This window comes from Physeter macrocephalus, unplaced genomic scaffold (assembly GCF_002837175.3).
Source record: "Physeter macrocephalus isolate SW-GA unplaced genomic scaffold, ASM283717v5 random_100, whole genome shotgun sequence".
In the NCBI taxonomy this organism is placed as follows: domain Eukaryota; kingdom Metazoa; phylum Chordata; class Mammalia; order Artiodactyla; family Physeteridae; genus Physeter; species Physeter macrocephalus.
Genome location: NW_021145382.1, coordinates 88,008 through 113,339, shown reverse-complemented (window position 1 = coordinate 113,339; position 25,332 = coordinate 88,008). Strand labels below are relative to the sequence as shown.

Here is a 25,332-nt window from a genome sequence, read left to right as displayed (position 1 = left end):
AAGCGAAATGCACCCACCCTTGCACCCCCTGGTCCTGGCACATAGTAGGTACTGAATGGAGTCCCTCGTGATGAACAGTGTGGATAAACTTGAGGCGGGGTTAACACGACTGGGATGTAGGAGATCCATGGCAATGACAGCAGATGGTTGGGACGGGACCCTCAAGTTCAATTCAGCACAGCTCTCTTGCTTTCAACAGAGCTTTCTAGAGCCCCTGCTGTGGCGCAGGGGGACGCAATTGTGAAACAGAGCTTCCTGCTTTCAAGGCACACACAGTCGAGAAGGAACACACAATTTCCCATCAAGTGCGACCATGGCAGCCACAAGGGTCAGTCAGGAAGGCCTGCTCTGTGCCAAGGCCATTCTAGGCACCAGAGATACAGAAAGGAACCGGCAGACAAGCTCCCTGCTCTCGTGGAGCTTTGCCCAGGCAAGGCTGGGAGGGTGGGGCAAGCAATAAACAATAACACTAGACAGGAAGCAGTTGCTTCTAGTCCACAGGACAAATTCTAATCGGCAGGATGGCCAAAGTATTTAATTCATGAAACACTTAATGAGAAGCTACTCTGTGCCAGGCCCCAGTCGGGGTCAGATTCCAAAGGGCCTTTTGTGTTAAGCCAAGGAGGTTAGACTTCATCTTTGAACCTGTAAATGGAGGGATGGGAGACGGTGTCGTATACAATGCTGGCAGTTGGTGGAAGTCTTCCTGGACGTTTGAGCTGGGCCTTGGAGAATGCTGAGGGGACAGGGTTGCCTGAGTTGGGCCCAAGAAGCAGAAGTCTGAGGCTTGTCTTTGGGTGTGTCACCACCTGTAAATAGGGAGAACAATTCACTCCCTGCACAGGACCAGGACCACAGTGAGAGATTGACTGTGGAAGGACTCTCTAGAGTGAAGCACGATTATTATTAGTGATGCTTTTCCACCTGTCTATGCGGCCCGTTGGAAAATCACGGAGAAGCCCTCCCCAGCAGGGCTCACCGGCAGCGCCAGAGGCCTAGCCTGAGGCCTGGGGTGCGGCCGCGTCCACGTGGGGCCCTGGATCAGGTTCTCAGGCCACAGTTCAAGCCACAGCTGGCCCCGCTCCCCTTGCCTGGTCACCGATAGCCACGGCTCCCAGGTCCCTGAGTCGGAAGTTGAAAGTCACATTCCAACGAAAGGACGGAAGAGCTGAACCCGGGACTTGATGTAGAAAATCTGGTCTGCGAGGCCTCCTGACAGCTCAGGGAATCAGCGAGGGCTGGTGGGACTGACACGGGCTTTGTACACAGACAGTCCTGGCTTCAAGTTCAAGTTCTGCCAGTTAGTAGCTGCGGGGCCTTGGGAGGGTAACTGCACCTCGTGCTCCTCCTCTGTGATGGCCACACGCACACCCTCGGAGCTGTCTCAGGGCCACGTGAGATGGTCCATGTGCATGCGTCTCAGCGCGAACCAGATGCCCTACAAGTATCGATTGTCTGCACCCCATTTTTTCCTCCCTCCTTCCCTTCCTTCCCTCTTTCCTCAAAAAGTATTTGGTGGAAGAACAGCCAGTGTTAAGAGCTCTGGAGATTTTTAAAGATGCAGACTCAACTCCCACGGAGCTCAGGGACCTGTTGGGGACGAGGGTCCATTACTGGCTGAAAAGCAGGGGGATGTTGTCACAGGCAAGCAGCATCAGGTGGGCTGGAGTGAGCGCAGGTGCCCTGGAGTCTAAAAGGAAGCTGAGATCTGAGCAGAGTGGCCCGAGAGCATCTCGATGCTCTTAGAAGGGAGAAGGCGTTCCAGAGAGAGGGGCAGGCAGGAGCGGACACAGAGTGTGCAGGAGGCCAGGCAGGAATGGGGCTGGGGTGGCCTGAGGCCAGTGTCCCAGCAGAGAGTAATGGAGAAGGTGTCTCCTGGGCCGGCGCTGGGTTATGGAGGAACTGGAACGCACATCAGGCTGGCTGACCCAGCCTCCACCAGGCAGCAGGCAGCGGGGAGCCGCGATGAGAGCAGTTCCAGAGCCTAACCTGGTGACCTCAGGCATTAGAGTGTTTTCTCCAGCCGTGTGTGTGCAGGGCATTTTGGAGCAGAAAGGATGTTTCTTGCTTCTACCAGTCAGGGTGGCCTGGGTTATGGTGCAGAAACAAATAACCCCTAAATCTCAGGGTTTTCAAATGACGGTGGTTTAGCCCTCAGCCACACAGACGCTGCTGCAGATAAGGGCCAATAATCCAGGATGCTCCGGTCCAAGGTCACCTTCATCTCAGCATCAGGGGAAGAGGGCACAGAGAACAGTGCACTGGCTCGTAAATGCCTAAACTGAATTCTCCTCCGAACCCGTCGTTCTGCCTGTAGAGACTCTCAGGCCAGAGCGGAGGCGGCTTGGAGCCCCGTGCTGTGGGCAGGCGCCTCGCGCTGGCAGCGGCTGCCTATTGGCCAGCAGGAGGGGGTGGGACCACCACTCTTGGGTGAGTCCTCCTGCCCTGCCAGTGCCCCCAGTCTGGGGGGTGGGACCCTTGGAGAGGAGTCCTTGGCATTACAGGTTGTGATGTCAAGGTGTGGGCTGGTGTCAGCTGGCTAGGGACAGGAGGAGAAGGTGGCAGAGGAAAGGGGAAAAAGAAAGGAAGAGGAAGGAGAGGAGGAGGGGAGAGAAGAGGCAGAGCGTGGGATGGTGGGGGCCCGCCCAGCTGGCTGGCATGGAGGCCTCGCCCATCAGCATTTCCCAGGCAGCCTCCCTCCGCCTGCGGCCTCACCTTCCCTCTGGCCAGTCAGTGGGCAGGGCCAGAGGCTGGCTCTAGGCTCCCCTGCTTGCTCAGAGCGGCCCTGCTTGCGGGCCCCGCCAGCGTTGGCACGGTGACAGTAGCCAAGTGTGCAAACTTGTGCCATTGTCCCCAGGCCAGGGGGAGCCATGGAGACTGGCTAATATGACACAGGAAAATGTTTGCTGATGGCAATTCTATGGGCTTTGTCCACCTCTTTCTCCATCATGACGACTCGATTTAAGTCCCTAACTGTTTGACTACAAATGCTAGGGGACCGTGCAACGCCAACCTTTTGTCCGGCCGCGCTGAATGGGCGATTCAGGCTTTGTGCAGCTCAATTGAGGAAGCAAACATAAAGACAAGATTCCTGAGAGCTCCAGCTCCCTTCCCATGGATATCCCAGCACCTCGTTAGAGAGTCCTTCCCTGGCTACCTCTCCAACATCAGTGTGCTGCCTGCCCTCGCAGGCCTGCCAGTGCCCGATGCCTTGGGAGGGGGGTGGGGAGAGAGAGAGGACAGAGGAGAGAGGGAAAGAGGGAGAGAGAGAGCAGAGAGAGCCACTCAACACTCAGGGACAGCGGGGAAAGCAGTCCGCCCCGGCTCACCCCATCCGATTGTCTGTCTGCACTGGAGCATGGCAGCTGTAGGCCTGGAGTCTGGGGGAGCTTTGCCAGCCCATCTATTCTGGGCCCAGCCCCTCCCTTCTGGGCCCAGCCCCTCCTCAATCTTGGACTTTTTAAACGTGCGCGCGCGCACACACACGTACATACCCGCGCTCGTGCGTGCACGCGCGCGCGCACACACACAAGCACCCCGCCCCCTCGAGAAAACAGGGAACCGAGGTCAAGGGGAGGAGGGGCGTGGAGGCCGAGAGGGAGAGCGGGCTGAAGGGTAGAAATTTACCGGGAAATGATTGCATTTGGGAGCTGTCTTTTTTGTGATGGTCCCCATGGTGACAATTTGTGACGGCAAAGAATGTGGGAACGGGGCGCTGCCGCCTGATTGGGATGCTTTGTATCTGGAGAGGCGCTCCTGATTGGCCTGAGGGGCCCCCCAGCTCCGGGGACTCGTCCTCCATTCAGCCCGCTCGAGGGCTGCACAACTGCCTCCAGCCGGACCACGGAGCTCGCCGGCCGCGCCGGGCCTGGCCCAGGTCTGCGGCGGGGAACCTGCCGGGCCACCTTGGCGGGGCCCGGGGCCCCGCACCCTCGGTCAGTGTGGAGGTCCAGGCGTCTCAGGCCCCACTGGGTGGGGACGTGGGGCAGGCTGGGGCCTGGGGGAGGGGCGAGGTGCTGCGGGTGGTGGCCGAGGAGGCATGAAATTGCTGCAGATGCTTCTACGGGGGAGTCCCTGCTGCCCACAGCCTGAGATCAGCCCGCCAGGCAGGCCTCGGCTTGAGTGCCAGACAGGGGTCCTGCCTGTCCTGCGTGAGAACTGTGGGTGGAGCGTGGGGACTGAGGAGGGGGGTGGATGCTAGCAGGGCTGGGGGCGGGGGTGGGAGGAGGAGGGCACCGCCGGGGAGACAGGGGGCTTGGCCTTGCCTTAAAGTGGAGCGGTTGCCTCGGCTCAGAAAATGAAAACCTTGCTGGCAGGTTGTGCATGCCGGCGGCGTGGTATGTGTGGGCTCCAGCCCCAGCAATGCCACTTGTGGCTGGGTCGCCTTGGGCAAGTTGCCCGACCTCTCTGAGCCTCAGCTGCATGTGCAGGGCCACAGACCCAAGAAGACGAAATGTGTTTGTGCATCACAGATGCTCTGGGAATGCTTAGAGGCTTGAATGAGTGTCCCACGACCCAGGACTCTGTCTAGGGCTGAGGGGTGTTGCGGTGAGGACCACTGTCTGCAGCCATGTGGCCTTTGGGGAGGGCTGAGTGTGGTTGCCCAGAGAGACGCCAACGGCTGCTGTGTCCCTCCAGGTCAGCTCGGTGCCCTTCCCTGGAGCCGCCAGCCGCCTGCAGAGCCACCCTCTTCATGGAAAGCCCCGTGCAGTGGTCCCCTGGCGATGGCATCCGACAGCGACGTGAAGATGCTGCTGAACTTTGTGAACCTGGCATCCAGCGACATCAAGGCGGCCCTGGACAAGTCTGCGCCCTGCCGCCGCTCGGTGGACCACCGCAAGTACCTGCAGAAGCAACTCAAACGCTTCTCCCAGAAGTATTCCCGGCTCCCGCGGGGCCTCCCCGGCAGGCGGGCCGAGCCTCACCTGAAAAGCGGGTCCGAGGACCGGCCTGGGAGGCTGCCCCTCGATTCTGGCCACAGGCCCAGCCCCAGCGGGGGTGGGTGCTGCAAGGAGAAGGCGTTGGGGAACCCCTACAGGGAGGAATGCCTCTCTAAGGAGCAGACCTTACACGGGCCGGATCCAGAAGCTGCCAGGCCTGGCCAGGTGCCCATGAGGAAAAGACAGCTGCCCGCTTCCTTCTGGGAAGAGCCACGGCCCACCCACAGCTACCCCGTGGGGTTGGAGGGGGGACTGGGCCCCAGGGAGGGACCTCCCTATGAGGGTAAGAAACACTGCAAGGGCTTGGAACCCCTGGGGCCCGAGACAGCCCCGGTGCCCGCATCCCCCAGGGCACCCGCTGAAAAGGAGCCGCTCAAGATGCCCGGGGTCTCCCTGGTGGGCCGTGTCAATGCCTGGAGCTGCTGCCCCTTCCAGTACCATGGACAGCCCGTCTACCCGGGCCCTCCGGGGGCCTTGCCTCAGAGCCCGCACCCCAGCCTGGGCCTCTGGCGGAAAAGCTCGGCTTCCCCCGGCGAGCTGGCCCACTTCTGCAAGGATGTGGAAGGCCCCGGGCAGAAAGTGTACAGACCCGTGGTTCTGAAGCCTATCCCCACCAAGCCGGCCATGCCCCCACCCATCTTCAACGTCTTTGGCTACCTCTAGCCGGGCTGGGAGGGCCTTGGTCCCCGCCGCTGGCCTGCAGGGGTGTTGGAGACCCCGGGAGCTCTCCTGGTGAGGAGGGGGCTGGGCAGTGGTGTAGCCTCTTGAGGGCCTTCCCTTGGTGGGGGGGGGGGGGGAGGGCAGGATCGGGGCAGGGGCTTCTCAGGCAGTTGCCCAGCCAGCCCTTGCAGCCTTGGGAGCGGTGGAGCCGGGCTCGGCCGGCCCCTCTCCAACCGGGCCAGAGCCCGACAGATCACCCGCGGGCCTGCGCAGACCTCAGTCGGCGGGGCGTGGCTCTGGCCTGCCGGCCGTTCCAGAAGCCAGAGTGACACACCTGTGCATCTGCCACCCACTGTGTAAGCCAATCTCAGTTCTGTTCTTCTTGTTCTTTGTAAATATTAAGAAGGCTAAGAGAATAAAGACATTTCTTTGGCAGTTTTCACATCCTGGGTCCATGAAGTTGAATGGTCCCTAGGCCTAGGACATGCTGGCTGGCCCGGATGGAGGGCCACTTACAGAGGCTGTGGGGGAAGCCTGGAGTGGCCCAGAGACCTCCGTGATGTCTGGGGAGGGGCACTGGGGCCCAACCGCTCAATTCCAAGGAAGGAGGGTGGAGACAGTTCACGGGAAAGGATGCTCTGATTCCCCACGCCGGAGAACAGAGGGGGGAAGGTGTGGCTACCCAGAGGGTCCAAACTGCTCTAGAGAATGGGGAGGCAGGGGCCAGGGCAGGGGGACCTGTGCTCCTGGCTCTGCCGTGGGATGTGGGGCTGGAGCCTTCCTCTTGGGGCCTCTCTGCCCCACCTGCGGGACGAGGGGTGGGATGAGAACGGTTCCCTCTGCAGTACCTTCCACTCCAATCACAGCCTCAGGGCAGAGACTGGGCCGAGACCAAGCAGGGGCAGAGCCCCTTGTGGACAAAACAACTGGTTGTTTGACCAAATTGCTCCTTTTTTCAACCTAGTCTTTGGTTCTAGTCCATGGACAGAATCATCATCATGTCTAGCTCATTCAGATTCCTAGGTTACCTGCCAATGGCTCTCTTCCCGGGCCTGATGCAGCCCCTGGCACACCCTAGGTGCCCTGTCAGTGGAATGATGAGGGCCTCTGCCTGTGACGATGCACAGAGGGGGGCACTGGTGGCGGGGAGTGGCCCTCGGTTTGGCCCCAGTAGTGCCCAAACCAGCAGCCTTGGGAGGCGGGGGGCCGGCAGAGCCCGAGCCCGAGGGATCACCCGCAGGCCTGTGCAGCCCTCAGTCGGTGGGGCGTTGCTCTGGCCTGCACCGCACGCTGGCCCAGGATCTGCGCTGCTGCGTGTGGCACGGCTCCGTGGCTCAGAGCGTAGGGGCTGCCGTGGGCGCTGAGCGGCTCATTTCATCAAAACACAGTTCTCACGACCGGGACAGGTGCAGGGGACCAGCCTGGTTGGGGACCATGGCTCCCACATCAACAGCATACTGCTGAACAAGTTAATGCCCGCTTTGTGCCTCAGTTTCCTCCTCTGTAAAGCAGGGACTAGATCAAAGATAGCAAACAGACACACCCACCACTTCTGAGTCCAAGGCAAGTATCATCAACGGGTCACATACTCTCTCTGTTGGGGCCCGGATATGGCCTCAGAATCCTTCCTAACACAAGGCCCCAGGATGAGTGATTGCTGAGGGCCCTTGCTACCCTGCCTATTTTTACTCCAGGATTCCCCTGGAGAGGGGCATCCACATGGAGGGGCAGCTTCACTGGGAAGCTGGTGGGTTTCTGGTGGTTTATGCCTCCACATGATGCAGGCAGGGTTGTCCTGAGTTATTATCTGGCTCATGGGGTAGGGAGTCCTCAGCCAGAGCCCTTGCCTCAGGCTGCTCTGGTTTTAAAGAACAGAGAGGGGGCCTGGAGGAGGCATGTCCCCTTCTCTCCCCACCTGCACATCATTACGAAGGCCCTGCAGGACCCACTGTGATGAGGCTCAGCCCCTCCACACTGTACATCAGGGTGTTAAAAGCTCTAATCTGGGCCCTGCCACCAGCTAGCTGTGTGACCTTGGGCAAGTTACTTACCCTCTCTGTGCCAGAACGTCCTCATCCAAAAACTGTGATTGAAGATAGACCTGCCACGTGGCTAGCTGTGGGGATGCTGTGAATGCCGGGCACTCTAGTACTTCACAAAGGATGAAAAGCTGCACCAACCCAAAGTCACCCCTCCTAGTTATCTGACGGTGTCCGTAGGTCCTTCCACACCGACATTTCAGTGTTGTTTATAGAGTGGGCAACCCACGGGAACGGGTGCCCAGGTCATCCAGCCACCTGCACTCCTTCAGAGAAGGAGCCCAGCTCTGGGAGGCGTGTTTTCTTGGGGTGCTGCTCGAGTACACCGGGCCTGGGTCCCCACAGCTCCTCCGGGGCTCAGCCTTTCCCAGGGGATACCTGGCAGTGCCGTAATTCAAATTCTGGGAGCCTTGCCTGGAAGCAGAAACCTTTACTAAGGTGCCACTCAACAGAAGCACCCGACACCATGATTTTCCACGTCGAAGCAAGTTGGGGAAAAACACAACTTGGAAAACTTCAGTATTAAAAACAAACAAACAAAACAAAACACAGACGCAGTAGCAGCAGCAGCTGCTTCCCTAACCAAGAAGTGAACGGTGGGCTTCCCTGGTGGCGCAGTGGTTGAGGGTCCGCCTGCCGATGCAGGGGACGCGGGTTCGGGGACGCGGGTTCGCGCCCCGGTCCGGGAGGATCCCGCGTGCCGCGGAGCGGCTGGGCCCGTGAGCCACGGCCGCTGAGCCTGCGCGTCCGGAGCCTGTGCTCCGCAACGGGAGAGGCCACAAGGGTGAGAGGCCCGCGTACCGCAAAAAAAAAAAAAAAAAAAAAAAAAAAAATGCAACCACTGGCACAGTGTGAGCACTGACCACTCAGAACCGACCCCTCAGGGGGAAGCAGGGCATTTACGCTTTAGCTGCTGGGTGATTCGGAGGTGGGGGGCTGGGCAAGGCCCTGGAGGGGAGGGGCCCTGACCAGCGGCTGTGACTGACTGGTATGGACGTACATCAATATTCTAAGAACCCAAGGCGACTCCTGTGCCTCCCAAGCCGGGCCCCACATCCTACAAATAAACGGTGCTGAGGCTGCATCCGGGGGCTGAGCTCTCCCTTCCCGCATCTCCCACCGCCTCCTCGAGACTCACCTCCTCCAGGGGAGACCTCCCTCAGACCAGCGTCCCCATCCTGCCCGATGCCTGTGGCCCCTGCCTGTTAGGACCCTCTAGGACGTAAGGTGACCTGAGAAGTGCTGTAGTTTTAAGAGCTGTGCCTGATACCCAGCGCCACCCCAAATGCCCCCAAACAACACCTTTCTGCTCTGTGCCATCATTGACTGCCACCCCCTCTGGCTCCCAGGTCAGCAAAGGCAATCTTCAGTCAGGGCTTTCCCCTGGCTATGCACCGAGCCCTCGTGGCCCCCTCCCCGGGGACCCTGGGGAGGAACATCCGCAGTCCGGGAGGACGCAGGTTTCCTTCGATATTTCCTCAGGATCTCTGAAGCAAGACAGCATGGGACTCCAGCCAAGCACTGCTGGGCTGGAATCCCGGGGATTTGCTGTGTGTACCCAGGCAAGTCGCTGCCCCTCTCTGGGCCTGTTTTCCCTCCTGTACCAGGAGGGAGTGGGCAAGATGTGGCCTAGTCCCCTCTGACCCCTGGCTGGAAGGTGTCATTTGGCAGACTCGTCCTCTTCAGGAAGACACTGGGACTTACTGGTTCCACAGCAAGCCAGCGTGTCAGAGCCAGCAAGGCCACCAAGGGCCACGAGGATGGCAGCCGGAGGCCCCAGAGGAGTGAGCCAACAGCAGAGCCAGGCCTGGAACCAGCGTGCCCCCAACCTGCCCAGCTGCTTGTTTGCCAAAAGCCAGAGACTATGTCTGACCTTGCTTAAGCCTCTCCTGGGGCGGGGCCGGAGCAGACTCTGAGGAAGGTCACCTGCTCTGGTGTCACCTGAGTGGCTTTAACCGGTCAGGGAAGGCAGCGCCTGGGAGTCACTGGGACTTCCATGGAGACAAGGCAGTCTCGGCGAGCGGGACTCAGACGGTCAGAAAGCACTATAGCCGTGCCAGACCTCAGCTCTCTCACCTGCACCACCCCAGATGGGCTTGCAGCTCCTGCCGGACTCCTCCCGCACCCACGTGAGGACGGAAGGATGCGACGGGGGGCACGAGGCTTCCTGTCTCTCAAGTGCGGTGCCTTTGCAAGGGCTGACGACGTCCATCCCTCCGGCGTTTGCTCACAGGAGCCGGTATTTGAATGGTTTTCCCCAGTATCTCAGCTTTTGTAGCAAAACGGGTAAGACGTGAAGACCGTGCCAGGCAACACGTGTATAGGACACGCCCAGGTGTCAGGAGACTTGTAGGATCTGAGACCCTGTTTGTGATGAAGCTCTAGTTTCCATGACAACTGAACCGGGAGAGAAAAACCAACCTTGGCTGCTCCAACTACAGGGCAGGAAGCTGCCCCCTCTCCTGGGGCTGTCAGGTCTCTTCTGGTGAATGAAGGACACATTCTCTTGGGCCTTTCAGAAGCCCAAACCAAAGTGACACTATCAGGGGTCCATGTGCCCTGTCCCAGCACCTGCTCCTCCCCCACTCCTGCCAGGAGCTGGGCTAAGGACCTGAGGCCCCGGAGGGTTCTGGCGAAAGGGACTTCACCGGGCAGGGCACCATCTGTGCGACATTTATTGTACCTAAGGAAGCCCTCTGGGACCGAGGTCTCCCCACCCCACTCCCCTGGGCCACACCTTTGGGGAGAGAGCTCAGAGTCAAGTGGAGAGTTTCACAGAGCAAAGCGGGAGGGGCACAGGGCCACTCTGCAGCAAGCTTGTCTGGGAAGGACAGACTCACCCCCGAAAGCTCTCCAGCCGCAGCCCAGAGGTGGCGCCAGGGCTTCCCTGCTGGCCCCTGCCTTCCCCAGACCACCCCAAGTTCTGCCCTGGTCGGTCCCGTCTGCTGGCCCCAGGAATGGAGCCCTTCTGCCGTCCCCGATGGCAGAGAAGCTCGGGGGTCTCCTCGTCCATTCGAAAACAAACATGGTTCTTCTCCTACTTGACACATTCCGTCCTCTGCTCTGGGCAAAGCTCTGGCCCAGAGACCGGTGAGATCACGGCGCTACCCCAGCTGAGACGGAGGCAGCCCACAGCCTCGTCTGTCACCAGGTCCCCTCGGATTTGGGGACACTGCTGTCCTGACGCTCAGTGAAACAGTCTGAGGAGCTACTCCTTCTCCACGTGCTCCGGTTACTGGGTGTCCTCATATTTCAGGTATCTAATCAGCCTGCCTGGGAGCGGCAACGTGTCCAAGAGTTTTATACGGTATTTCCCAATGGCTTTTCGAACTCGCAGCCGGCAAAGGTGAGCCAGGGGTCTTGGAGGTTCTGGAAAAAGGAGAGAGAGATGCTGATTCGCCGTTTGCAACCGGCAGAGGGTTTGCATCTGTGACCCGTGGCTTGTGGGAAGTACCCAACCCACGTGGCTGGCTAAGAGAGCGGACGCCTGGACTACCCCCGTGCTCCATAACCCCGGCCCCGGCCGACTGAAAAGACGTCGCCCCTCATCCGTCTGCACAGCCCAGGGAAGTAGTAGGGCGGGTACCAAACCCATTTTACAGGTGAGGGCTTAGCGAGGATCACAGCTGGGACTAGAACTGGCATTTCCTCTGTCCTGTGCCCCTTCCTCTACACATCAGCCCAGACCCCGCCCCTCCCCACAGCCTTAGCAAATACGACCTCTTAAGTGCCCCCATGCGTGGAATTCAGCTCTGGGCTCTGGGGGGTGCAGAGAAGTCAGGGTCAAGGGGCAGGGACTGGGCAGCTTCCAGCAGGCCCCAGAATCCCACCTGGCTGCCTCCTCCAGGAGGCCCCCGGGATACCTCATTCACTGGAGCTTTCTCAGCTGGGGGGCGGGGGGAGCGGGAGAGAGAGGTAAGAGCAGAGTCTGATGCATCTAGTAATTAATTTCAGCCCTGGGAACAGGGTAGGTGTTTGCTGAATCAAAGAATGCCATTCGTTCATTCAACAAACACATGCTGACCCCTTCACTGTGGCTGGCCCCGTGCTCGGGCCAGAGATGCAGGGGTACCCACTCAGGAGCTTTGGGGAAAGGCTTCCACACCAGATGGCGCATCTGAGCAGGGTCCTGATGGGTGGGTAGGAATCTGCCAGGTGAGGGAAGGAGGGAGGGAGGCAGGGCATTCCAGGCAGGGGAAGTAGCAGTGCCAAGCCTAAGAGGCCACCGCCACCCAGGGAAGATCAGGGTGCAGCAGGGATGTGGGGGGAGGGGGGGAGGCCAGCCAGCTGCAGGGCTGTCTCACTAGCTGCCCCATCACGGCATTGCTGACACTTCTGCTGCCCTCTGATCTCAGGACAGAGGCTGCCCTCTGGGATGCTCAGCCCCGTTCTCAGCTGAGTGAAGTCTGAGCTTGTGGGAAGGCAAAAGGCCACTGGTAGGCAAAGGATACAGGGCCACCAGCCCTGGTATCCTGGCTGGCTTTGGAGTCTCTGATGTCAACGTCACAGCATTAAATGAAAACACACGTGGGAAAGTGTTTCGCAGATGGAGGGTGGGCTTTAAAGTAACCAGAAGAGGTATTGGTTAAGAACTATTTGTTCTTCCTGTTAATAAATGTTTGTAGCACACTAAAGGGTTCAGCATATTTTTTTTCCCAGGGACACAGTTTAGTTGTAAATTACCCTTCCCAGGCAGGGCTTGAGGAGGGGACAGTGAGAGGTGGGAGGACATCTAAGCAAGGACCGCTCTGTTCTCTAGTGGCCCGTCTCCGTAATGGCAACCAATTATTCATTAATTCAAGGAACGTTTGTTTACTGAGCATCTAGAGTTCCCAGTGAGTGGGCAAGTCCAGCCCACCCTCCCCCGTCCTCCACCCCCTCCTCCTCCCCGCTATAGCCAGCCCAGTAACTTTATTAAGGGCCTCAATTCAAGAGCTCCCAGGCATTTGTGCAAATGGAAAATCCTACGGCAAGTTTGGGTTCAGAGGGGCACAGCGATCAAGGAGGAACCTGGCAAGTCAGAGTTGGGGCACTGGGCTGTGGGACAACTGGACAGGTAGTGAGGCAGCGTTTTCACCTGGGGACAGCAGCAGCAATGGTGGGATAATAATAACTTTCTGTGGGTCAGCCTCTGTGCTACGTGATTGACAAGCACTTGGTCAGAGACAGGACTGTGCCCCCTAGAGCCAGAGAAAGCCCTGGGGCAGCTGGGTTGCCTCGGGGCAGGCATCTCCTCAGTATCAGCTGCAGCACCCAGTTCAACTGGCTCTGACGCCTCACCTGCGCATAATTTCTTATAGGAATTCTTGGCCTGACTCAGCCAGGCTGCTCCATCTACACTGCACACAGCTGCTGGACCGTGGCCAAAGCCCACCTCAGTGTGCCAGGCACACACCCGGCCCTGCAAACACCCCAAGCTGGCAGAGCTGGATGGGGCTGGACGTTGAGCCTGCCAACCTGCTCTGTTCAGACAGGGATGCTGAGGTCCCGAGGGGAGTCCTGCCCAGGGTCACCCAGCAAGCCCCTGGTTCCAGAGCTCCGGGGGCCTGTCCCCTAGACCGGTGCGGCTCCAGGGCTGGCCAATGAACTGGCAGCACTGGCACCCCTGGGGAGCACGTTGAAATGCAGACTTTTAAGGCCCCGCCCCAGACCTGCTGAGTCAGGCTCTGCATTTTTTTTTTTTTTTTTTTTTTTTTTGCAGTACGTGGGCCTCTCACTGTTGTGGCCTCTCCCGTTGCGGAGCACAGGCTCCGGACGTGCAGGCTCAGTGGCCATGGCTCACGGGCCCAGCCGCTCCGTGGCATGTGGGATCTTCCCGGACCGGGGCACGAACCCGCGTCCCCTGCATCGGCAGGCGGACTCTCAACCACTGTGCCACCAGGGAAGCCCAAGACTCTGCATTTTTAAACAAGATGCTCAGGTGCTTCGTGTGCACTTTGCAGTTTGAGCTGCCCTAGCCCATAACTCCCTCCTCCACCGCACCACACTGCTTCCCAGTGGCCCATAATCCTGGGCGACTTACTCTAAAGGTCCTGATACCCCGCGGGGAGCTGGAGTTTTTGTTTAAAGCATCCTAGAGAGATTTAGTGGCGAGATGTTGGGGTCGATCAAACCTGGGTTTGAAGCCCAGCTCTGCCACTAACTAGCGGTGAGACGCTCGCCAAGTGACAGTCTGAGGGTCAGGCTCCTCACTTACAAAACGAGGAATCATGGAGACACTGGATGTGACACGCAGCACAGAGCCTGGCACGAGAAGGTGCTCATCAAATGTCAGTAACAGTCACAGGCCCCGAGTCCCGGGCCTGAGTCAGGCAGGGTGAGCTGCCAGCCGCAGCAGTGACAACCCCTACCTGCTTTCTCCTTGATGACAGCCCAGTCCTCGAAGCTGTCAATGTGCTCCTTCAGCCGGGAGCAGAGCTGCACGTTGCCCACGTAGTCCAGGAGGATGTCGATGATGGGCCCTGCCCAGCGGCTCACCTCCGGGGCAGACAGGATCTCGCAGAACTGAAAGGGAACACACACCAGTGCTGGGACACCCAGGACCAAGGGCACTGCCTCAGCAAGCTCATCCGACAGGTGGGAACCTGCGGCCAGTGAGGGCAGGGGACGTGTCTGAGGACAGACACTGGGCACACCCAGGGTAGAATCCAGTTCTCCACATCCACACCCCTCTCTCATCAACACAGGCCTACTGCTGCCCAAAGCGGGAGGTGGGCAACTTGGGCAAGTCACGTCACCTCCCTAAGCCTCAACTTCCTTGTCTAGAAAATGGGTATATGACACCAACTTCAAGGGTTTTTTTTAATGAGAATTAAGGTAATATAAACGTAAACTTCTCTGCACACAGAGGATGGCCCATAAGTGATGGCCATTAGCCATTGTTAATATCTCCAAGAGGAGGGTGTTTCTAATTTCCTTTTCATTTTACGTTCTGGCTTATTTAAGCCATCACCATGGACAGGTCTTGCCGCTGGGGTCACTGACTTTCTGCACCTCACCTGACCTTGTACCAGCCTGCTCTCCCCTCCACCCCGATCCTGGTCAATCAACCTCATATTCCAGGTGTAGGTTTGCTGGGGGCGATGAACCCCTCAGTTTTGCAGAGCTCCTCACCAATCCCCTGCTCCACTGTTCCTTCCCCCAAAACAGCAGACCAAAGAAAGGACTTAATCGCTCACGTGAACCACTAAGTTCCGCTGCCTCTGAAGCAGGCTAGCACCGGGTTCCGCTGCCTCCGAAAAGCGCCAGATACTAGCTTACACTCCCTCCAAAGTGCACTGACCATGAGTCCACACTGCCTTCAAATGCTGCTAAACCACCATCTTCTGCCGCCTCCCTAGTGTATTCCACCCCGCCTCCGGTGCACACAGCCTCGGGAGCGAGTGAACCACTAGTCCCCCAGCCTCCGGAGCGCACTGGCCCTGGCCGCACTCGCCCAGACGCGCCTTCCTACCTGGACCACGCCTGGCTCCTTGTTCGAGGCGGGCGCGTCGTTGAACCTGTTGGAGGGCGACGGGGCGGGCGGGTGCGGGCCGCTGCCGTACAGGCACGAGAAGCAGGGCTCGCCGTTGCAGCCGAGGTCCATGAGGAACTTGAGCAGCGACAGGCACTTCATGGCGAACATGATGGTGGCGGGGAAGGCGGTGGGGTGCGTGGCGATGTAGGCGTCGATGTTGGCGCCGTGGTCCAGCAGCAGCTGCATGGTGCGCAGGCAGCCGTGGCGGATGGCCACCAGCAGGGGGTTGATGACGTCGCGGTTGGGGTCGGCGCCGGCGAGCAGCAGCAGCTCCGTGGCGTACACGTTGTTGTTGACCACCGCGAAGTACAGCGCCGAGCTGCGCCGGTCCTCGTAGAGGCGCGCGCGCTCGGGCGCCAGGGGCGCGTTCACGTCGAAGCGCGCGCTCAGCAGAGCCTCGAGCACCTCGTCGTTGTTGCGCTCGGCGGCCAGGTGCAGCGGGCTGATGCCGCTACGGCGCACGCGCGTGCGGCTGGTCACCGGCAGCAACATCTGCACGATCCTGCGGGCGGGGCGGGCACGCGCGGGTCACGGGGCGGCCCGCACGTCTGGGCCGGACCCGCCCCCGCGGGGAGCGGAGGGGCCAGGCTCGGCCGCTCGCAGCCACTGAGTGAGGAGGCACGGGCCCACCAGCAGGGGGCGCCGCGGAGACAGCCGTTCTCACAATTACCACTCGGGGGAGACTGGGTCTGCTTTACGGATAAGGAAACTTGAGGCTCAGAGAGCTTCCACCACCTTCTCAAAATCACAGAGCCAGTAACGAGTGGAGCTGGGCTTCAAACCCACAACCCTTAGCCTCCAAAGTCTGAGTTCTTAAAAACCTCAGCCAGACTGGCCTGTGGTTTCAAGAATCTCTTGCCGACTTATTTCAGGCTAAGGAGTGTTGCCCATTCCCAGCTCAGTTATCTGAAGGAATTGATTAGAAGGCCCCCAAACCTAATGACTGTCCGAGCTACTTTCTTCAGGAGGCAGCAGAGCCACATCGTGAAGCGGGGAGCTAGACCCTGCCCTGCCTAGGAAGGCTGGGGGTGTGGGTAGGCGTGGGCGGGCAGGGACAGCCATATCCAAGGGCTCACTATGTGTCAGGAGACATCCAAAGGCTCTACAAACACTATTCGGTTTAATCTTTACAACACCCCATAAAGTATGTCTCGTCCCCTTTTTTCCAGATGAGAAAACTCAATGCTCAGAGCGGTTAGGGGGCTTGCCCAGGCCATACATCGGGAGACACAAAGCAGGATTTGTACCCTCCTCTGACTCCAGGGCTGAGCTGTCCTGCATCTCTGTCTTGCTGCCCTGAGGCCTTGGTGGAGCCACCAGGTCCTGAGGGCCAGGAGGGGACAAATCTGTCTGGCCCCAGCCACTCCTGCCCCAGACCCCAGTTAGCCCTCAGTGACCATGAGGTCGCCTCCCCGGTCCTGTGAGTCTCAAAGCCTCTTCCCCTGCAGGCTGACTCTAGCCTCTCCCAGGCTCTCTGCCCTGCCTGTGGCTTGGAGAGGGTTGATCAGCTGCGGCTGAGGCTGGAGAGTGCTGCCAGCTCTGACTCTGCTCTCTTCTGCTGAGAATGAGAGCGCTTAACCTACGCTAATCTGTTATATCCTCCCAACAGCCCTATGAGATGTGTACTAGCATTAACCTCATTTATAGATGAGGAAAGAGAAGCCCAGGGATACACAGCCAGTAGGTGATGGAGCCAGGATTAGAACCCAGCTAGTCTGATTCCCCCTAGAGTGAGGACGACACTCTTAACCACTCCTCTGCTTCTTGTGTGGCCGTCAGGAGGCAGCTGCTATGTCACAGGGTTTTACAGTCTTCACAACACATTACTTGCCTGCCCCATTTTACCTTCACTGCAGGCTGCGGAGGTAGCCAGGGTGGGTCTGTGGCCTTCTTTGTAACAGACGGGGCTCAGGGATGAAGTGACTGATCAAGGACCCTAAGGCAGTTCCGGGGCTTGACCCCAGGAATCCTGACCCCTTGTACTCACTGTCTTCCCCTAGACCCCTGCCACCGGCCAAGCTCTTGCCACTGACGTGATTACAGACCCTAATCCACGCAGCCCCAGCTGACAGGTGACCTTGTGTGGGCTCCAAGGAAGTGGCCGTGGCAGGGCAAGCAGGTGCCACCAGGCCCATTCCCACACCTCTTTGCCCCCTGGCACTTGGGCTCCTGGGGCTTCTGGCTTCTTAGAAATGTGATGCCAGGGACCTCCCGTTAGGATCTCAGTGGAAAGTATTATTATGGTTAGTGACGCTGTGTTTGCTTAAAATCTGCCTCTCAAACCTCAAAAGGAAATTCACACACCCAGGGGGGCTAATTGCCTCCTAATTTCTATTTGTGCAGGCTCAGGAGGCCTGACCTCGCTCTGTTGAGGTGCTGGTCAAAGGAGGGGCTGGGGCCTCACCCTGGACCACAGCCATCGCCAACAAATGCTCTCTAACAGCCGTAACATGCCCAAGCAGGGGAAAAACCGCGAAAGGGGCTGCCTGGGGCCACTGGCCAGATGGGCTGGTATCTCTGGCAGGTCACAGCTGGTCTCCACTGGTCCCCTGCTGAACCAAGGGAAAATGGCAGAAATGTGGGAACGTGACTGGACGTTGCCTAGAGTCCCAGAAAATAACACAGTGAAATTATCTAATTGTTGTACGCTTCTGGAGGACTTGGCCAAGCTGAGAGTAAATGTAATGCTGGGCGGGGTCTGGAGATCAGTGTGTCCAGCCTCCCATTTTACAGAGGGTGAAACTGAGACCCGGGTGTGGGGTGGCAGGTGGAGGTTGGACTGGAGGTGGACGGCAAAGCCAGGGCAGCATGCAGGTGTCAGAATGCCCAAGGCCAGGCCTTTCCACGCTGCCCCAGTCCCCCTAGGCCTGGGGAGTGTTGGGCGCCCCACCGCATGTCATCACTTCTCTCCCACAACCCAGTTGGTGGGAGGAGGGCAGGAGGATGAGGGGGGGACCCCACACGACAGGCTGGGACACTCCCCCTTCTCCCATGGGCAGGTCCTGGGACCACAGGTGCTCAAAATGCACCTTAAGAAGAGAACAAATGTACCCATTGCCTGGCAGAAACTTTGGTGTCTGGGAGGCCCAGTTTCCTGTCCCTCTCTTCTCCTTTCCCCAGCACCCAGCAGCTGCACCCACCAGCTCAGCCTCCTGGGTCACCGGGTCACGGTGGTGTGACCTCCGCCAGCATTCAGTATAAATTTGACCATGGACGTGACTTTCACAAGGGAACCAGCCGCCCACAAATGGCTCTACTCCCAATACTGTGTCAGCCTGGCAGTGTGTGTGTGTGTGTGTGTGTGTGTGTGTGTGTTGAGGGAGGATTACCTCTTTTCTGAGCCCTTATGGAGCCAGCAAAGGCTCCACCAGTGGAGAATCTGCCTGAGGGTGTTCCCAAGGGCACAGTGGGACTCCTGCCCACGAGGGATCCCTCTGGGGGAAAGTCTGCAGCTTTTCCCCTGGGAGCTGGAGCAGGGGAGCAGGTCCTCCACGAAGGAGGAAGAACAGGCCCATTGCCACCCTGTGCCACCTGCTGGATGAACAAGCAAGCCTAGGGGCCCCTGGGTCCTCAGAGAATGGAGCTTGCTGAGGATGCAAACTGCATGCTCTCAATCCCTGAGGGAATCCTGAAAATGCAGATTCCTGGGCCCCGTCATTCAGGGCCCAATTCAGCAGGTCTGGGGAGGGGCCCCGGAATCTGAGGTGGATGATCTATGCATCACGCCTTGAGAAACTTTGCTGCAAACCTTCATTTTCCTCCAGAAGACACAAGCAGTAAAAACCAGTTTCCTGGAGTGGATGGGGTTAGATAAAGGGGCCTGTCCTCTTATTTTCTGGGAAGCGTTGAGCTCTGAGCCTCAGTTTCCCTTTTAATTAACGGGCATGCTAACTTGCTTATGAATGTGTTGAAAAATGCATTTTAATTTAATGTAGTAAACGTTCTCTATTCTGTCTTTCCCAGAAAGAGTTTTAGGTGGCTTGCAAATGTGATATAAATTAGAAGTAAAAGAGAAAGAATATTGAAAAATTAGGGAGGGCCCAAAATACAAGTCAGTAATATATGTCAGCCACAAACTACATATTGGTTCTCCCCTGGGATGCCTGGTAAAATCACCTGAGGGCTTTTAGAAATCCTGCAGCCCTAGCCCCAACCCAGATTGCTTACAGCGATATCTCTGAGGGTGGCGCCCAAGCCTCAGGGTTTTAAGAGTTCCCCAGGGTTCCAATGTGTAGCCAAGGCTGAGAACCAGTGGTTTCAGCTTAAAGGGATCTTGCGCCGTCTGCTCTTGTCTAATACAACTTCTTAATAAGTCTACCTTTGGTGCTGAGTTTTAATCTCATAAGGTGTCTTTGCTAAACTGGAAATGAAAAATAAGAAAAAGTGTGTCTTGGGGCTTCCCTGGTGGTGCAGTGGTCAAGAATCCGCCTGCCAATGCAGGGGACACAGGCTCGAGCCCTGGTCCGGGAAGATCCCACATGCCGCGGAGCAACTAAGCCCGTGCGCCGCAACTACTGAGCCTGTGTGCCACAACTACTGACCCCGTGCGCCTAGAGCCCATGCTCCGCAACAAGAGAAGCCACCGCAACAAAGAGTAGCCCCCTGCTCGCCACAACTAGAGAAAGCCCGTGTGCAGCAATGAAGACCCAACGCAGCCAAAAATAAAAAAAGATAAATAAATTTATAAAAAAAGAAAGAAAGTAAAAGTGTGTCTTGGAGGTGCCTAAGACTTTGGGGTCTTGGGGGCTCCTTTCTCAGCCACGCCCAAATGTCACACCCTCCAGTTAAAATTGCTGAAGGCACCATCTGGCGAACACCGAGGCCAGATGCTGGAGCCACTTTCCATGCTACGGACAGGCAGGGCGTCCCGGCAGGTGGCTGAGTGCGGAAGGCCTAGGCAAATTCACATCAAATCCCCAAGCAGCCAAGGGAGGACAGCGTGGAGAGGGCCACATGCCACCTGCCCAGGGAGTGAGTGCAGCACTGGGGGCTTGCCTGGCCGTGGGCCCTGCCAGGTGGCAGGAGCTGCTGGGAATCGGCTTTACCCCTTTGTAGGGCAGCCCGCAAAAAGTGGCCTGGCCCCTCTCAATCTTGGGGTCCAGAGGGAACTGGGGTCTGAGAATGGAGGGTGAATAACCAGGGAAATGGCTTTGGGAGTCAGCACGAGTGCAAAGCAGGAGACTCTGGGAGAGCATAAGCCATTCACATTGGTGGTTCCAGAGAGGCCCAGCCTTTCTCCCTGGCCATCCTTAGCCACACCCAGTGCTCCTTCAAACTCCCCACCAGCTGGGGCCAGACTGCTGACATCTAGTTCCACCTGAAGGCACTGGGTGTGACTGGAGGATGCCAAGTGACAGTCGCAGCTCTGCCACCCTCTGGCAAGCCACTTCCCATCTCTGTCCTCGGGTCTCTCCTCTGCAAAATCAGGCTTGGATTAGATCAATGCCCCTCCCCACCAAAGGTCTGGTTGGGCTGTATCTGGTTGACTCAGAGCTTTTCAATGATAGAGACTTGGGCTCCTTCTCTCCTGGAGATTCTGGTTCTGTGTGTCTGGGATGTACCATTTAAAAAATAGCCCAGAGTGACTGTGCTGTACAGGCAAGTATGGGGAGCCAGTGTACCAGGAGATTTCAAGGGTCAACCCTTCTGTCTCTTTCCCTCGGGATCTCTCTGGAGTCAGGTTAAGATAATCCATGTTTGTTGACTGATGCTGGATCTTTCTGGAGCTGAAGAGCAAGATGCTATCTTGCCCACCACCTCTGCCTGACTTAAGTCGCTTTCATCCCTTCATTGGCTTCACTGAAAAATTATGGAATGTATCCTCCCTACATAAGCGAGAACGCAGACCCAGTGAGCACCTACTGTGTGCCAGGTGCCCTGCTGAGGGCTTTATTTCCATTCTATAGCCACATATATCCATTTCACTAGTCCCCGCAACAGCCCCTGAGGCAGTGCAACCTACCTCCCATTTTACACAAGAGGGAATTGAGGCTCAGAAAGGTTAAGCAACCTCCCCAAGGCCTCAGCAGGCATTCAAACCCAGATACGTCTGCCTCACGGCCTGCTACTTGGTCCAGAGAAGGCGGGGTCTCCTCTGTGCATGTATGGGGCATGGAGCGGGGAGGGCATCCTTGGTTGGTCATTTGTGTGGGTACCTACAGAGCAGGGCCTGGGGCCCCTGAGGGTCAGCTCTGTCTCATTGTGTCTCCACTCCATTTTCCAGGATGTCGCTCTCACCCCCATTTCCCTCTGTCTTAGCAAAGACCACCCACACTCTCCAGCACACACGATCTTCTCCCTGCTGAGGACAAGGCTACATTTCCCAATGTGTGTCATCTGGGGTACATGAGATGGGATTTTAGGTGAGAAGTTTTTTTTATTAATTGTAAATTGATAATTTTAACAATTTAATAGTGTGATAAACGTTCTCTTTTGAAAATAAATTCATTTAAAATAATGATGTCTTGAGAGGAACATACTAAGAAGTGAGGGTACAGATATCTAAAATCAGGAGGAATGTCTGTGAATGCTCAAAGTGTGGGGAACACTGGTCGAATGGAAATTACTGGGCCCTGTGCATCCTCCACGGGCAGCTAGAGTTCCACCTCCTAGGCGAGTCTTCCCTTACCCTCCAGCTAGTGGTGGTGCAGGTGGAGGATTAACAACTTGCTCTCTGGGGGGAGGAGGGGCCTCTGATTTCTAACAATCATTAATTTCCATGGTGTAAATACTCTCACCTTGGCCAATTTCAGACTACCGATGTGATCAATCATCTCACAGGAGCTCTACAAGCCAGCTCTAGCACACCTCTGCTTCCAGCCCACGCCAGTCTCTAGGACCACCACGGACCTCAGCTCTTCATGCTCTTTCATTTGTCATGAATTTGTGTGTGTGTGTGTGTGTGTGCGCGCGCATCTTCCGTCCCACCAGATTTCTCCCTGAAAACTTAAGCTTCTCTCATCTCGCTCAAAGTACCTAGCACATAGTTAAGTGCTTAAGAAAAACTAGCTAGTATCAATGGTACTATTTGTATTATTGTATTATTGTAGGTATCCCCTGTATGCCTGCTAACTGCCTAAGAGGTTATCTTTGCATCCCCAACAGAAATACCCACTAGTCCAGACTCATATCTGGCTTCCTGTGTGGAATCCAGTAGACGTGACGTTTGGAACAGGTGAGTTCCTGTCATTTGCAAGCTGAGTGACCTTGGGCAAGTCACTCAACCTCTCTGTCTTAGCTTCCTCATTTGAGAAAAAATGAAGATAATTGTATCTACCTCAGTAGATCTGTTAAAAGAATTATGAAAAGTACAGTTGTTAAAAGGATTAAGCACATTTCTAATGGAAAGTGCTGGAAAGTGCCACATAGGTGTTGGCTATTATTATTATTCCTGGTGTTGTAAGCATTCACTCTAGCTTGCTGATTGCTGATGGGTCTTCCTCTTTTCCACCTAAAACGTGGCCTGGGCTCTGACCTCTCCTGCGCCTCCCTACCCCCGTGGGCGGGGCATTCAGAGGAATGGGCGGGGCGGGGGAGGAGCCTCGGGGGCGGGGCCGGGGCCTGGGCTGACCTGTAGTTGCCCTTCTTGGAAGCAATGTGCAGCGGGAGTATGCCATCCTTGTTGGCCTTGTTGGCGTCGGCCCCCTGCGACAGCAGGAACTCCACCACCTTCTCGTGCTCGTTCTTGCAGGCCTCGTAGAGGGCAGATGCGTGGTCGCTGGCCTGTGTGTTGATCTCAGCACCTGGCAAAGGAGAGGCGGATGGGTGAGTGATCAGGGCGGTCACTGTCCTTGATGTAACGCCCACCTCGGGCTGGCTGCTGCTGCCCAAACCACTGTGATACATTGGATCACCCGGAGGACCTCCAGCTTCTTTCTGCTGCATTGAGACCCGCTGTCTGCCGTCCTGAGCTGCCACGACGATGCTGGGATTTACTGAGCAATTGCTCTGTGCCAGACACTGTGCTTTACCTATGCTATCTCTTTGAGTCCACAACATATTGTAACCCATGCAATCAGTAACAACTTTATCTCCATGTCACAGACAAGGACAATGAAACACAGAGAACCTCTGCAACTGGCCCCAGAACCCCCAGCTCATAAGGGAAGAGCCAAAACTTGAACCCAGATGATCCGATGGTAGAAGCCTTGGCAGATGGTCAGATGGCAGAGACCATGCTCTCAACTCTCATTCCACCTAAAGGGATCCAGATCCTGCCCTGAGGAAGGCCCTCACAGCGCTAGGAGGGCACAGAGCCTCCTCGTAAAGAAAACCCCTAATAATTTTATTCATTGGGATGTGCTCTTCTCTGCCTTCCATTTCAAGGAATAAGAGAGAAATTACTTCTTGTCTCCTCTGAAGGAAACACTACACCGTGCTGCAGGAGGGAGGAATCCAGCCCGGTGACAGTCTCCCGTGAGCCCAGTCCCCTACGTCTTCTCCGTCTCCTGGTGGTGATGGAGAGAATGCAGGGGTTTCTCTGCAAAGAGCGGTGCAGCCTGTTCCCAGTCCCTCCCTATTCCAGAAGGAAATAGAACTGAGATGGCAGTGAAATGTCAGGAAGGGCTGAAACCAAGAGCATCTGTTAACCACAGATCCCCTTTCTCTGGGCATTCAGTTTATCACAAGCTTTCTTGTAATTTAAAATTTTTGATGACTGATTTCTGGTCTAGCGGAAAGAGCACAGGCCTTCATGCCAGACAAGAACCAGTTGAAGTTTCTGTTTCATGCTTTACAAGCTCTGTGGCCTTGGGCAGCCTTTAGGAGCCTCAGTTTTCTCATCTGTTGACCAGGAATAATAGTACCTACTCAACTGCAAGGAGTAAATAAGGCAATGTAAGCAAATATCCGCTATAGACTGAAACACTCATGTCCCCTGAAAACTCATACGAAACGAAACGTCATCCCCAGTGTGATGCTGTTAGAAGGCGGAGCCTTTGGGAGGTGATTAGGTTATGAGGGTGGAGCCCTCATGAATGGGATTAGCGCCGTAATGAAAGAGACCACAGAGAACTCCCTCACCCCTCCGCCACGTGAGGACACAGAGAGAAGTTGGCTGCCTAGGAAGTTGGGACAGGCTCTCACGGGACACTGAATCCACCGGCACCTTGATCTTGGACTTCCCAGACTCCAAAACTGTGAGAAATAAAACCTTGGCTGTCCGTAAGCCACCCAGTCTGTGGTATTCTGTGATGGCTGCCCGAGTGAACTAAGACAACCTCCCCACCAGGCGGCTGGCACAGAGGGGCTGCTCAGCAAATGCGAGTTCTCCAGGATGCAGGGGCCGGGGCGCAGAGGCTGGTTCTGCCTCCACCCCGAGGGAGAGTTGGCCAGCGGCTCTGACACCGCCAAGCTCTCAAAGTCAGCCTCCCTGGAAACCTGGACCCCGCCGGCCGCCTGCTCACACAAGAAAAATATTTTCATTTGCAAATGGACTCAGCCCACAACGGGAACAGACCCTGACTCAGGGTGTCAGCGGGAGAGCTGGGCAGATGTTTAGTGTTAGCCAGTTCCCCTCGCCTGACCGCTGAGCACCCTGCCCTTTGCCCAGCCTCCTTTCCTGGCTCCCAGGACCCTGCCTGTGCCCCTTTGTCCTCAGGCTGGTCAGCCCAGATATGTCCCCAGCGGCAAGGAAGTGCCCTGGGTCTGTTTTCCCAACTGCTCGGGCACGTGCTGAGTAGGTGGATGCTTATCCAGGCCAGGTCCCAGGATGGACATTCTCGAGGCCTGGGGCGGGGTGGCGGGGTGCGAAGAGCACGCAGTTTGGAGTCAGATGGACGCAGTCGGAATCCAGGCTCTGACTGTGACCAATCATTTAACCTCTGTGAGCCTCGGTCTCCTCATCTACAAGATGGCATGAGGACACTCCCTACCTCTTAGGGCTGTGGAGAACCCCACTGGCTTCTTCGGTGTTCATGCTTAGGGCAGTGCCTGGCACACAGCGGGTCCTCAACAAATTATTCCAACTCAGCCCCAGCGTCTGGCTTAGCTCTGGGTTCTCTGTTGCTCAAGTGGAAGGGTCACTTCCCATGGAGGGAGAAAGGAAATCAAAAGTGTTCTTGGGCTAGATCAGAATATAATACTCTTTAACCAAAAGAATGTCTACCACGGGCTTCCCTGGTGGCGCAGTGGTTGAGAGTCCGCCTGCCGATGCAGGGGACGCGGGTTCGTGTCCCGG

At 57.0% G+C, this 25,332-nt stretch overlaps 2 protein-coding genes across 3 annotated transcripts in view; one reads left to right on the top strand and one right to left on the bottom strand.

The window, feature by feature from the left end:
• Positions 1–719: 719 nt before the first annotated feature.
• Positions 720–25,332, bottom strand: part of ASB2 (ankyrin repeat and SOCS box containing 2) — a 53,588-nt gene continuing 28,975 nt past the window's right edge. The window contains exons 7-11 of one of the 2 annotated variants that reach the window (XR_003678220.2): positions 22,726–22,897; positions 15,093–15,657; positions 13,990–14,143; positions 10,480–11,008; positions 720–809 (exon numbers count right to left, since the gene is read on the bottom strand). Coding sequence is in view for 1 of the 2 variants with exons in the window: in XM_007104676.4 (XP_007104738.1) it covers positions 10,872–11,008; positions 13,990–14,143; positions 15,093–15,657; positions 22,726–22,897 (1,028 nt within the window). In the remaining variant the exon portion in view is untranslated. Of the gene's footprint in view, positions 810–10,296; positions 11,009–13,989; positions 14,144–15,092; positions 15,658–22,725; positions 22,898–25,332 lie in introns of those variants that run through there. The other variant, XM_007104676.4, reaches the window with a different exon arrangement.
• FAM181A (family with sequence similarity 181 member A) lies at positions 3,014–6,622 on the top strand. The gene has a single exon (XM_028483963.1). The coding sequence runs from the start codon at positions 4,500–4,502 to the stop codon at positions 5,601–5,603; it is 1,104 nt and encodes a 367-aa protein (XP_028339764.1). The 5' UTR covers positions 3,014–4,499; the 3' UTR covers positions 5,604–6,622.

Coding starts and splice junctions, on each gene's coding strand:
- FAM181A (XM_028483963.1), top strand. CDS start 4,500: ATGAGTGTCCCACGACCCAGGACTCTGTCTAGGGCTGAGGGGTGTTGC.